This window comes from Ctenopharyngodon idella, chromosome 4 (genome assembly GCF_019924925.1).
Source record: "Ctenopharyngodon idella isolate HZGC_01 chromosome 4, HZGC01, whole genome shotgun sequence".
NCBI classification, from domain to species: domain Eukaryota; kingdom Metazoa; phylum Chordata; class Actinopteri; order Cypriniformes; family Xenocyprididae; genus Ctenopharyngodon; species Ctenopharyngodon idella.
The window spans coordinates 11,649,320-11,663,810 of NC_067223.1; the positions used below are offsets into that span (position 1 = coordinate 11,649,320).

The 14,491-nt window shown below is 38.0% G+C and overlaps 1 protein-coding gene and 1 long non-coding RNA gene across 11 annotated transcripts in view; one reads left to right on the forward strand and one right to left on the reverse strand.

Annotated features, from left to right (window-relative positions):
• foxp2 (forkhead box P2) overlaps nucleotides 1-14,491 on the reverse strand; it is a 108,119-nt gene that overhangs the window by 67,598 nt on the left and 26,030 nt on the right. For 3 of the 10 annotated variants that reach the window (XM_051891316.1, XM_051891319.1, XM_051891312.1), the window contains exon 1: nucleotides 1,337-1,652. The exons of 4 other annotated variants lie outside the window; for them this stretch is intronic. In XM_051891316.1, the coding sequence (XP_051747276.1) occupies nucleotides 1,337-1,507 (171 nt within the window). In that variant the 5' untranslated portion in view covers nucleotides 1,508-1,652. Of the gene's footprint in view, nucleotides 1-1,336; nucleotides 1,653-2,392; nucleotides 2,502-14,491 lie in introns of those variants that run through there. 3 more of the 10 variants (XM_051891315.1, XM_051891322.1, XM_051891314.1) reach the window with 3 other exon arrangements.
• Nucleotides 2,010-4,699, forward strand: LOC127511036 (uncharacterized). Its single transcript, XR_007929821.1, has 3 exons — nucleotides 2,010-2,220; nucleotides 3,171-3,392; nucleotides 4,072-4,699. It is a non-coding gene; the product is annotated as an uncharacterized LOC127511036 (long non-coding RNA).

The following is a 14,491-nucleotide window of genomic DNA, read 5'->3' on the forward strand; positions in this document are numbered from 1 at the left end:
AGTAACCAGTCGACTCATTTCGCATTAAAATATCAGATAAAAAAGGCTGATCATCAATGAGCGCAGACAGGCCGAGGAGGACCCGGAGGGACGTGGGAGAACAGAGAAAGGAAAACGAGAGTGATGCTGGCGTCGTCTCATCCAGCTTCCCCCTTCAAGCACATGCAAATAAGGCTGTGATGCTTAACTGCATCATTTATGGGGATAATAGCGGCATCATCATTACGGGACTCAAATTAAATTACATCACAATTAGCATAACAAAGTGATTGGTTAAACTTTCAAAACAAATACCCGTCTCGGCTAATGAGCGGTGTTAATTGGCATGGGCTCTTTCTGAAAAAAAAAAAAATGGAGGTAAACATATGTTTCGGTTAAATAATTTTTGAAATTCATATTTTTTTTTGTTTTGTTTATTGTTTTCTTTTTATTTATTTTTTGAGAGGGTGTAAAAGGAGGCATGAAAAAAAAGTCACCAAGGGGATTTGCAGAAAAAAGAAAACCCAAATAAGCAGCATTTAATTTTATCACACTAAACAAGCTATTACACTCAGACTCAGGAGAACAATGTAAATTATCCATCTAATTCTCCATATGTACTAATCATGCAGCTCATTATGCATCAGGGTATTAAATTATAAAGAAGACAACGTCCACATTCCAGCACAAAGCCATATAAAAACTTAATAATATGCTCACAATAGCCCAATAGTGAGCGTCGCTCACCCTTATGAATATTTAAGTAAACAAATTGTCTGCCCGCCTTTGCTAGGGATAATTAGTACTCGAGGGCTAATCATTTTACTGACCCCACCTCCAAAATGGGACAGGCTCGTTGAAGTTTTAGGTTGAAGACTCTTTCAAATTAAAAAAGAAAAAAGAAAAAAAAAGTACAACTAATTACTATTTTACAATGATTAGCCTGCTAAAAATTACAATAGCTGTTCACAAAATTATTTAATTACTAATACACAGAAAATAAAACAATAAAAAGCACTCAAATGATTTAATTTCCCATCAGCACACTTTAAACTCCACAAACACTTCACTTAAAATCACCTACTAGACAAAGTCAAAGCACACTGTTCTTCGGCATGAGAAACACACACACTCACACACACTTAACGGCTCGCGCGCACACACCCGCACAAAACCACATTCATTATCGTCATTGCCATTATCACCAGCAATTAACCCACAGATGAAAGCAGCCCACAAACCAAGCTGGAGAACGCCATAAGCCTTAAGGAATGACAGCGAACTGAAAAAGACCCGATGGATGGATGAAAGTAGGAAAGCATGGATGGATGGATAGAGGAAAAGGTGGCTTTATTACCTGCAGGTGAGCGGTGTGGGACGGCAGGCTGGAGAGGGTGTTTCGCTGAGAGTCGGGCGTCACGGGGAAGAGCGTGCGATTATCAGTGTCATCACTCCAACTGTGTTTATACAGACTCGCATCATAAACAAGCGCCTCTTTGGCCCCGTCCCTCACGCGTCGCTCATGCATACTTAAATCGGCAGTGCACCCATTAAAAAAAACGACCCCTATCTCCTGACAATTATTCCTTCATCTCCACTTGTCACCAAGCAATTACGACAGCGCGCAGACAGGGCCCAATAGGAGACGCGGGGCTTTGGGAAGCCGAGCGACCGGCCAGGAACGAAGGGAGGTGATGAAAAAAGTGCCTAAAATGGAAATGTGTCGCCCTGACCCGGAGCTTTTCTGCCTTTTGTGACGCACTGGAAATACTGGCATCATTAGCATTAAATCTCTCAAAATTCTCCAAAAATGCAACTAATCATTACAAATTTTCCTGCTTCTGTGCTTCCTCTAAAAATGCTCTTCAAAAATGTGTTCCTCTCCCACTTTTTCTTTTCTTTCTTTCTTTTTTTTTAAAAAAAGGAAGTCTTTCGTCTTGCTGACTGAGTTGCTGAGTGAAAGCAGCGAGTGTGTGAGAGAGTGTGTGTGTGTGTGTGTGTGACCATGCGCACCAGCGTCTGAGTGCTCCCTCACAGCCTCCGCGCGGAGCCGGAGACTCGGATCGCTCTCCGCCAGCCGCCTCTCGTAGCTCTCATTTGAGCGCGAGGCTCACGGCACACACACACACGCTTGCTTTCTCTCCTTCTCCTCTTTTTCTCCTGCATTCGGACTCCAACCGAGAGGGGATTTAACACACGCGGCCAGCTGTGGAGGACGTCCCGAGCCCTTAAAAACGTGAGGTACGTGTGCCTGCCTTTTTTTTTTAAATTCATTCTAGCTTGAATGAGATTAGCCAGCATGTGACCTTCTCAAAGACACGGGGTGACGCAAATCTGCAAACAAACTAGTGATCTTAGCGTTTTCCTAAATAAAAACCACAGCACTCTCAGCCAGGAAGAAAAAGTAACCTACCTTTTGAGGAACGACACACAATCCCACTCCCCGAAGGTAGAGGCATTTGAAGATATTCTTAGAAGCCTTGAAGCATTAACTTGCATCAAATATGAGGAATAGGATGCCACTGGTAGGCAACAGCATCAGAGCAAGAAAAAAAATAGGAGGGGGGGAAGAGAGAGGTGGGGGGTATGAAGAATGAAAGAAAGAAAAAACTAGCTGACGTTCACTGTCAAAGCCATCATCAGAGAACTATTTACAGCGGTATTTACACGAGCATTGCGGAGCGCCTCTTGCCCGATCATGTCCGAGAAACCCGTGGCATTTTTACGCCTGTAATTAAAACAAATCAAGCAGACCTCTGATTGTTTTGGCACCCGAGGACTAATCGTACACAAAAATCAGCGGTTTGATTGTCAGGGTGGGGAGGTGGAGGGGGGTGGCACTTCTTTTCCCTTTTTTCCCCTTTCAAGAAGGATGGAGGGCTACTTTAGCAAGTTGAGTGATAGTGTGGTGGAAATAATAAATAAATACGCCTGCTGCTTTCCTTATTAGGTCAAACTAACCCAAAAAAAGTCCTTACGAGGGAAATATTTGAGTGAGGAGGGAGAAAAAAAGCTTGGAAGCCACTTTAGATGGTTTGCAAATTTGCCTTTACAGATGCATATTTGCACTATTTACTGAGTGTAATTAAACCCACAAAATCTTTCGCTTTCGTATCTGTCGTATTGTAAATGACTGAACTAATGGTGTTTGTCAACCCCTTCTTGTCGTTCTCTCGCCCCGCATGCCACAGATGTTTCTCCTAGCAGTTCCCGCAGACAGGAATCCGCTCACAGAAATGAGAGCCACGCTCTCCCCCAGGAGAGGAGTACAAAGGCCAGTCTGCACGCGGCAGATGCAAAACTGAGTCCATCTGCTGCAGGCTTCCCATCGCCACATGGAGATTGAAAAGTGAGGGTCGTTGGGATGCGTTCGCGTAGACGTCGCTGGAACGCGAACGAGGAACCAGCTGTTGGTAAACGGGGGGGACGTGATCGAGCAGATTTTAAATACAAAAGACTGACGTTGATGCTTTTTGCACGTGGTTTATATGAAAACGGACGACTAAACAATTCCATATTCGAGCTGCTAGTAAAATCAATTACCTCATATACACGTGTAGAAGGTCTAAAAAAAAAAAAAAAAAAAATGGGCAAGAATGACCTACCCAAGCCAAGCATGATAAATTTATTTAGCTAAAAAAAAAAAAAAAAAAAAAAAACCTAGCCTCCAATGCACCGTAAGACCACTTGAGATTCCCGCTCTGAGCATGATATAACAAGCTCCAAGTAGCACATTATCTACCAGCTCTACTGGAACATATTTAAACTCTATGATATCATTAGAAACCACTGAGCTCAAGCCAAAACTGTTTCTAGGCCTCCGCCACTCCAGACTAGGGCAAATGCTCAATGAGGAAGTGTAAAGGTTGCTCTGGCAGGCCTCCAGGTCTTGTCGTCACCACAGGAATTGCGTCTAACGCATCTTATTTACATTTCTTCAAAAAAGCTAAGGGCTACATCACACCCTAACCTTCACTTCACGAGACAAACAGGCCGATTTAGCTTTTAGCGCTTGATAGCCATTCTCAGGTTTTATTCTGTCTGTCTCTCACTTAACTCTCTCTCTCTTTTTTTCCCCTCCTCATTTCACAGGGCTTTGGACTGCAAGGTCAATGAGGACAAACAATTCCAGCAGCGGCTCTCGAGCGCATGCAGAAGAAAGTGCTGGTTGAGGGGGGGTGGACTCGTGTGGCGGCAGCAGTGGCAGAGCTGGTGTCTCTGAGCGCTGGCATGATTTCCATGGCAACCCCTCTAACTATTAATTTTCAATTAAAGCAGACACAAAACGTCCTGCCCTGAGACTGTGGAAGGTGTCAAGAGCACACTGGGGGAAACCAGGCTTTTTTGGAGCCATGACGCTACTTGGCTTGTTCATAGTGACAAAAATCACACCACTGAGTATCTAAGCACTGTTTTTATTGCACAATCACACCAGTTACAACACCAAAACCACAAATGAAACTCATGCATGCTAAATATTAGCAACTGATAAGATAATAATTGAACATTTTGGCGTTATCATCTCTATTATGTCCCTTGGTTGTTTAAGAGAGGTGTTACCTCCCCCTTGTGTCAGTTTTAAAATCTGACAGGATTGCCAACTGCAATAAAAGGTTAAGTTTACAATTTTTGGTGAATTTTAAGAAAATAATGTTTAAAATAAGGCACACAAACTTAATTTGAAATTCAACTGTATTATACATAAAGTTGGGTACAAACGCCTGAGATCACTATATATTTATTTTTTTATTTTTTTTTACAAATTGTATTATCCGCAAAAATTGAGTTAACATGGATGAACTCCACTATAATACTTGACCATGTTTGTCCACATATTTTGAAATGATCCAAACTAATTCTGAAAATCTGTCTAGTACAGTCACATGATCATGGTCACAAATTTGCATATTTAATTATTGACCTAGAAATAGTGCATTATCTTAAATATTTCATTTTGCATGATAATTTTTTTTTTTTTTTTTTTTCAAAATGCAAAATTAGATTAGATTTTAATCCCATGCATTTTCAATAGACTTTTAAATCCCACAGTATATGGGTATTATATCAGCCACCCTGCTCTTTAGATATCAGCATCAGTCTTTGAAAGACTCCTACCGGTTGACCACCACTAAAGACTGAGCTAACAGCAGATTAAGCTGAGCTAGTGTGCACTCACTGAGAGTCTGATGTGTGTTTCAGGTCTCACAGAAACGCCGGCAGCATTAAAGCTGTTCTCTGGCTGGAGAGTTATCCACTTGAGCTCATCTCCGCCTCCGATCCATTCGGCTGATGACTGAGCCTGTGGAACGCACTCTACACTTGTAAACACCCCTAATAAACTATCAGCTGTGGGTCTGCATGTATCCTGAACATATACATGTATGGGATTTAAACAAAAAGAACACTTTAAATTTAAAAGTATCTTAATCCCTGATGACAGCCAATGTAAATCAAACACCTTCAGCCTTCATTAACAGTTACGAATCCCAGACTGATCGACAGCTATTTACCCAATTTAAGTCAATTGCACAAGTCAATAATTGCCTGCTTGGTCAACTAACAGAAGATTTAGTTCCCCCTTGTGTCAAAATCTGCAAACAGTGTTACCAACAATAATAATAATAATAATTATTATTATTATTATGCTGCAATTAAATAAATGTTTATATAAAAAAAAACATTACTAAACACTAATATAGTGCTGTCAAAAGATTAATCGTGATTAATCACAATTAATCACATCCAAAATAAGTTTGTGTTTACATAATATGTGTACTGTGTATATTTATTATGTATATATTTAATATATATATATATACACACATTATATATATATATATATATATATATATATATATATATATATATATATATATATATATAATATAAATTATATATAAATATAAATGTATACATGTAAATAATTCTTAAATAAATATATGTGAGTATTTATATATATATATATATATATATATATATATATATATATATATATATAATAAATATACAGAATACACACACATATATTATGTAAACAAACTTTTATTTTGGATGCGATTAATCGTTTGACAGCACTAATATATATATATATATATATACACACACACACACACACACACATTTATTTAATTACAGCCTATTATGGTTATATTTAATTACATCTATTTTTTTATCATTAAATTATGACATTATTTTTCGAATATTACATACACCTATACTAGTAATATATTGCCCACTGACCATCCTGGCATCTAAAACAGAAACTGACCATCCAAAAAAAAAAAAAAAAAAAAGCTTCTTTTAGTTTTTATCTGAAGATTGTTGCATCTCTGGTGATCAGTATGTTCTAACCATTTCTCAAGGCAAGAAAATCACAGTCTGATTACCATGACTTGATCTATCCATACCCCTATTCTCTTTTTGAGTTAAAAAACGTAAAGAAAAAGAGAGATTAATGGCAAACTCATAAGACCAGCCTCTCTTCATCTTAATGATGTTCTTCATCGCCGATCGATATGACCTGAAATGGACCATTAGAGCACAATGATTATATAACAGGCAGCTAAACATTATAATATACTGTACTTAAGCGCCGCGGTATCCATGGCAACCTCCTTTTGCCTTGCATGGCGGAACCTTAATGAAGTCCTATTAAGTAGCCTATAATGATAGTGTCCAAATGTATTTGCATATATACTTCAGTAGGCAAGGGAGGGGGACGCTGCAAAGCTCAACAATCACAAGAGCGTAAGATAAGATGCGCGTTTAATCCACAGCATTACTCTGAAAATAACAACCCCGAGCCTCAAAGAGCTCAGAGTCGTAACGCACATCAAAATAAGCCGCTATCGGTGCCGGTAAATAAGCTACGTTTGGTGGCACCGCCATTAAAAAGCTAATTAAGCTCAGGGGCCGGGAGCGAGACGGGGGCCGGCTTCAGCTCAGAGGATCTCCGTGCAGGATCCCTCACATGTGACTTTCATTTGCGACCCTGGCCGGACGCCCGACAGGACATCCCAGAGAGAGTGTTTGCTCGACTCAATATCAACAGGCGCAGCGAGCGGCCCCAGGAAAAGGGCCCTGCCTTCAGTTCCTATTGAAAACAAACCAGTGCGCACTCATCAACGCACAACACCAGCAGCCGTGGCGAACACTCGGCGATGTTCTCGCGCTCTCTCTTTCTCGTTTTCTCCGTTTAATGATACCTGCTCCACTCTAGCATCTGTAGGGAGGATTGAAGTATACATTTCAGTGGAGAAATAAAAGAGATCGAAATGACAGAAGTCAGACAGTTCAAGCTGACCGGCCACTTCAAACAGAAAGCCCCGCAGAACGAGACAGACACTCCAGGTTAAATTGGCTCTTCTGTGTCTACCCTTAAAATGTGGGCTCCTTCAAAAGCGCATTTGAATTAGATGAGTTGATGAAATCAAAGACTTGACTGTGTGGGTAAATTTATACAAGCAAGTGCAGCTCACAGCAGTTTACCTGTTATGCGGCAGATTGGCGGCAGATGAAAGCAAACTGAATGGCAGCCGACTTCCTCTCTCGCTCAAGAGATATTATCATACTGTAAAGGCTGTAATTTGTATTAGCGTGGCATTGTTGGAAATACGCAGGTAATGGGTATTTGATGTGCTCGGAGCTGCCAAACTTGTAATAAGATGAAAGGCAACATGACAAGGACTCAATGATGACCACTCGACACGTTTGTCAACATGACAAGAAAAAAAATAAATAAATCTAAAAACAATAATACATTTAGTCTTTTAGACTCTTAAACAACTCAAAAGATTAAAAACGGAAGAAAAAAAACATTGATTATTGAAATGCAAAAAAAAAAAAAAAAAAAAAAACTGGGCTTCTTGTTGGTAATATATTTCATGTTTATCATCATGACAAAAAACCCCTCTAAAAACAGTTGAATTTTAGACTCTTAAACAACTCAAAAAGATAAAAGACAGGGGGTTAAAAACATCGATTATTGTAGCGAAAAATAAAGAAAAGTGTTTTGGTAATAAATTTAACAACACGTTTGTCAACAAGACAAAAACAAACAATCCCCCTAAAACAGTTATACCTTTGTTTTTTTAGACTCTTAAACAACTCAAAAGATAAAAGACAGGAGTAAAAAACATTGATAATTGTAACAAAAAAAAAGAAAAGAAAACAAATTTAATAAATGGTAAAAATCAAAACAAATATTAATTCTTCGAATTAAAATACATCAAATTAGCTAAGAATTTATGGTAACACTTTAGTTTAGGGTCCAATTCTCACTATTAACTAGTTGCTTATTAGCATGCATTTTACCATGATAATGGCTGTTTATTAGTACTTATAAAGCACATATTCATGCCTTATTCTGCATGAACATATTCTACATTCCTTAATCCTACCCAATACCTAAACTTAACAACTACCTTACTAACCAATAGCAGTAATTAGGAGTTTATTAAGGCAAAAGTCGTAGTTAATAGTGAGAATTAGACCCTAAACGAAAGTGTGATCGAATTTACTTGTATCATGCCTAGCTTTGTTTATTTTCCATTTCTGTTGTTGCCAGGGTGTTGCTAAGGTGTTCTGAACAGTTGCTTACCAGCACAAATCAAGAGGCCAAAAACAATCCCAAATGCATTTACAACACTTCGCGTTTGTTCAGATCACTAACCCCAAGTAGGAGCGACATTAAACGGTCATATAAACGGTCTTAGTCTGTTAAATTTGCTACTTAAAGTGTAAAAATTTACACAATCAGATCACAAATACTCTAAACATTTTCTTTAACATTCCTTTTATTAAAATCACAAAGATGGGGGAAAAAGAAAATAGAGAAAAACATAGTGATAAAAAGCAGCAGGGAAGTTGGACATATCTTGGCAATTCTCACATTACACCAGAACCCAAAAAGTATCATGAGCTACAGCCAATCCAGAGGTTTGATTCTATTCAATCAGACAGCAAATTACTCAAAAAAAGAGAGACAGAATTAATTCAGGAAAATGGAATCCCACCAAAGAATAATAAACTCATTATAAGGAAATTTCAAACTTAACCGTTCTCCATGCCGCAGCTAATTTAAACCTAATTTTTACTAGCCACTAATTCAGTGGGGGGGCGGGGATAGGAATTACATCTGGAGGTAATTCGCTGTATGGAGGCTAGCCAAATAAAAAAAAAAAAAAAATATGAGAGAAAGAGGGGCAGGTTTGGCTGAGGGGGGTTTCTGGTCTCTGAAAACTGCTGAATGTTTTCATAGTGCTGTCATCAGACAGGTCAGAGAGGTGTTACTTGCGGGAGAATCAGAGAGAGACAATGAAGTCCTGATACAGATGATCAGACTCTAGAGAGGTGGCAGCCCTGTTTGGACTAGACAGTCTCACCCCACCACCGATATTTGAAACATCTCATGCTGGATCACACGCCTGAACATCTGTGTCAACACATGACAAAATCTGAAGCAGGGAAAAGTTGTTTGGGTGCATCAGACAGCCTGAGAACGCAAGTACAACAGCAACTCCCGACCACAATTGCGAGACAAATGTGTCTTTCTTCAACTAGAAGCAGTTTTATGGCCAAAAGTTTGATCTTTATTAAAACAGATTTCTTTTTGTTTTATGAAGGTCACATTAAAACTGCCTTGGAAACTTTTCAAATGTCATATATGTATACGCCAGACTTTGTTGTTTTATCCATGTCCTAGACCCAAACTTTAAATCATCAAATTGTAACATAAAAAAAGTAAAATAAACCATTCAATTCAAACATTCAGTTAATTGTGTGAAAATATTTATATTATTTTTCAATCAAATTACGACTGTCACCGCAGCGTCATTTCCATCACAATCAATGAATATATTGCTAGCTAGCAGTTAAATGTAAAAGATTTGAGTCAATTTGAGGTTTATGCAATCAGACTGTATACATTAGTTTAGTCAACATTTCAATTAGCAATTAACATGTTTGTGTAGTACAACTACTAAGTTAATCATGGAGTTAAAGTTAAATTTGAGGCAACCGATTACCTCATTTTTTTTTTTTTTTTTTTTTTAGTTCTGCCAACTTACTAGGGTTTACAGTGTAACTGTGTGCATTTAGGATACATAAAAAGTAAGCTGAATTAAATTAACCTTAGCAAGACAGATTTTTAAATAAAAAAATAATGTCATTTTCACCACAAAAAAGCTAAGTAAAGGTGGAAATGACATTTGTTGCTTCAGAAAAATTACTACCTATTGAGAGTGTGCAAAGCTGGAGAAACACCAAAATATTGAACATTAACAACCTGTGAACAAGCAGACAGGCTGTTGAATAGTTCAAAAACCCAAAGACTCGAAATGAAAGACTAAGACTCAATGGTCTCGTTTGTAGGCACGGCGGATACACGTCGTTGAATCTGCTCCAGGTGGGAGTAAAATGAAAAGTTTGGACTCCAATAATCTATAGTGAAAAGTGACTAAAAGAAGACATTTACATTCGACACAGACCCTGACAGCCCCCACCTCAATCCCAACTACCCCCGTGTCCTCTTGAACAGAAAATGTGTTTTCCAAATGAAAATAAACTGAGGCCGGCCAGTTTGAGGCAGTTAAATTCAGGAATATGAGATCAAATAAAGACTCCTGTGGCGGCTGAAAAGAGAAATGAAATCGCTTCTGAGGAGAGATGTACCGGGTAATAAAATCACTCCTTTATATCTTCCTAAACGGCACATGTTCCTGTGGAGTGGTTAAGCTTTGGCGCGGTCGGTCAAAGACAGTATGCAAGTGGCAATTTTTACTTCCTGAAGATCTCCCTACCGATATCCTTCTTAAGTCTTGCGCTCTGCAATTTGGTAGAAATGGCAAACTCTTTTAACGTCGAGTTTGAGGAAAACTTTTGGCCAGAATTGCTTTAACAACATACGGTGAGCGAGAACTCCATATTCCATTAGCCGAACATAACTGGAGGTCGTAATCAGGTGCCTCCGACGACCTGTTTCCATTATGGTGGGAATGGAGGATGAATACTCGCTCTTGATTGGACGCAGTCAATAGTGCAGAGCGCAAACAAAAAAACATCACAGGAACAACCGCTTCTCTCTGAATCGCTTCAATTCATCCGCCAGTCCATTGACGGCGGAATTACGGTGCATTACCAAAAACATGTAATTGATTTGCCTTTGAAAAGGTAGCCACAGTAACTTCAGACCACGTTTTAGGCGGCTATATTGAAGGGCATTAGCAACGGAGGAATACATTATAATTTATAATACAGTGGTTATTAAAGTCCCAATAAAAAGGGTTTAGAGAGTGGAATGATTCACTTATCAGTTTGCTTGTGAGGTACTTAAAAGCAGCCCTCTTCTGTCATTTTAGCCACAAAAAAGTAGCCTGTGATGACATTGAAAACAGCACTGTATGTACAAATTTCCCCCTGATGCAAATGGTTTCCATTAATTCCTGGAATGGAACAAAAATTATAATTGTTTATGCAAAAGGAAAGAAAAAAATAAATTAAATAAAATAAGAGTACAAAATGGAAGCATTTGCTATGAAACACGCACCAGTCCCCATTTGATTTTGAAATACAGGCCAATCAAAAAAAAGTGCAACAAACTTATTAAACGGCAGCTTCTATTCAAAGTACAAATTGCTCTGTACCGTAAAAAGCTTAGACAATTTGTACCAGAAGCCAACGCTCAGGAAAAGGGGCTTTTCAAGCCATAATAAGTGTTTTCAAATAAACCAAATAAAAGCTTCCTGGCGAATGAGGTCACCAATTAACAAAAAAAAAAAAAGATAATGTCTTTGGAAAATTAAACAAAAAAAGAGAAGATAGTGATCAAACTACATTTTATAAAAAATGTCTTGTTCCCAAATCTTACATCAGCATATGAGTGTCAAATTGGATGACTAGGGGGGCTCATCTCAAGATCACTCATTTAACAGTTCATCTACTGATGTCAAGAATACAAAATTATTGAAAATATTCAAATCAGGAATGTCCGAATCAGAATGCGTAGTATAAAAAAATGTCTGTCAAAATATAATGTACAATTTCCTGTTTCCATCAGGAACCAATACATGTTGAATGATGTTCACTAACCTGGCGAAGTTGTTGAACTGGAGTGCCGTTTATTCTCTTGTCTTTAGCATGCAGTGTGAAGTATTTCACTCAGTTCCCTGATCATTCAGATTCAATTTCAGAGAGTGAAGAACAAATTTATACTCGCGTACGTTACTCATTATGTACGTTATTGTCTTTTATAGACACCACGTTGAAGCCACTTAGGCCTCCATTTTCTTCTCGGAAAGTGATGACATAGTCAAAACATCTGGGAGTGTGAGTTTTCCAGGAAATATGTGAACTCCCTGGAACTCTTCTAGTAAATACTACCATGTATTGTACATGTTATTTTTTGACAGTCATCAATATCGTGATATTCAAATGATGTGGATTTAAAGGATGATGTATCGTACGGTAATAATTATTTATTTCTTAGCCGGCAACTATTCAGTGAAGTGATTGATGCCCATGAGTGCGTTATGTCAAGGTTTTTTCTTCTAATATTTCAACCAACAGTCAGCCTAATTTTTTGACAGACATAATAACATGTGGGGTGAACTGTTTAAAAATCAAATAAAAAAAATGTTACATTCAGCGGTCACAAATTTGTTGACTTGAAAATCAAGTTCATTTTTTTTTACCACAAAAGTAAAGGTTTCGATACAAAAAGTTGTTTTTATTTTTCTGTTATATATAAAATCTCTTATTTAACACTCTGGGGATGGCAAATGCGCTGGCGTGTTTTGCTGGATTTTCTTCACATAACAGCAAAATCTACTTAAAATACTCCGTAATTTTTTGTCATACAGATAAAAGTAATACATCAATTAAAACTACAGAATGTCTACTTTTATTTGTGTGCACTCGTAATAACAGCAAAACGACATGCTTTTGTAAAATAAAGAAAATAAACGGTGTGCTGTCTGCTGTCTAAGTCTGTGGATTTCTTTCTAAAATGAGTTTCAAAAACGAACTGAAACTCAGCGAATAGTTGTCACATATACATGAGAAACATGTCTAAGCTTAGAATGTCTACTTTTAAATTATATAAGTCAAGTCGAAAACAAATGTTCTCTCTTTATGTAATCTGTATGAAACCAGAGTGAAACAACCCAACCCATGAAAATGCAGATCCTGTTGTAAATAATAGTGAAAAATCACTTTTTAAAACGGTGTTCCATTATTAACCCTTAGCAGATTTCGATAAAGTTATTTTTCCCTCTCTCTCTCTACTTTTCATTGTAAAATATCATTGCATACATTTTGATAAAGGTCATATCCTGAATCAATTTTAAATCAAATCCCATTTTCACATGCAATTACAATGTTTACACATGTTTGATGCTGTTTTGCTGTGCTTTAATTCATTTCTCTGCAGATAGTGAGCATTAATTAATTAATTAATTAATTAATTGCCGTGCTACTCTTAATGAGTGTTTTCAACCACGCATTACAGACACAAACACACACGGTCAACACATTCTGACAACATACTGTATCTGAATAATCAAACCTAAAACAGCCTTAGAGGAAACTGTGAACGTTACAACCGTGACCTATTTGAATTGACACATCGAACCAAAGTCTACAGCATACTTCCAACTTTTTTTTTACCTCATTAGGAGTTTGACACTTACAGTACAAGTCTCTCTACCTTTTACTGGATGGAAAGCAGAAAGAGAGTAAAAAAAAAAAAAAAAAAATGAAGGATTTTCTGACAGTTTAAAAGTGCCCAACAGCTGCCGTTGGGTCATCTAAACGCACATCCACCTCCCCAAACAAACTCAGACACAACTTCAAATACTGTACATAGCTGGACTGTTAGCTAATCCTACCATTGTTCAGGCTCACAAGTTTCGGCTTCTACTGCTCAGACTACACCCCTAGACTAACAATCCATCCCTCCATGCCAGCAAGCAAACTGCGACAGTAATAAATATCTACAAAAACATGCATGAGGACATGAATACTGTGCAGAAGTAGCAAACCGGTGGCTACAGTAGTCTAATATGCACAAATACGAGAAGAGGTTCGGGTTTGTGTTACGAATTGGTCTGTTTTGAAAGCCGCACAGTCAATTAAAGACGGATTTGAATGATTTCCTCCTGACAAATAAATGCATTGGGGTGGATGGTTGCCACTGATGTATGTGCCAGAGAGAACCTGAACTTCTGCTTCTTAAATGTACTTTAATTACTTAATGCAGCGTTGATGCATTACGCTGGCAAACCGGAAGGAGATGACGTCCAAAGTCGCCTGACTAGTTGCCACTAAATCAAAGACAAATGTTTCATTAGCAGGTAACTTTTTTTTTTTTTACAAGTCTCCGGCAGTTCCGATTTAACGCATGCATACACACACATCCATGCACGAAGAGAAATTTACACATGCAAATTATAAATGCAAGGCTCTTGCAATGGGGACTTGAACTTTTCACACCTTTCAAAGCCACAGAATTGGCTGC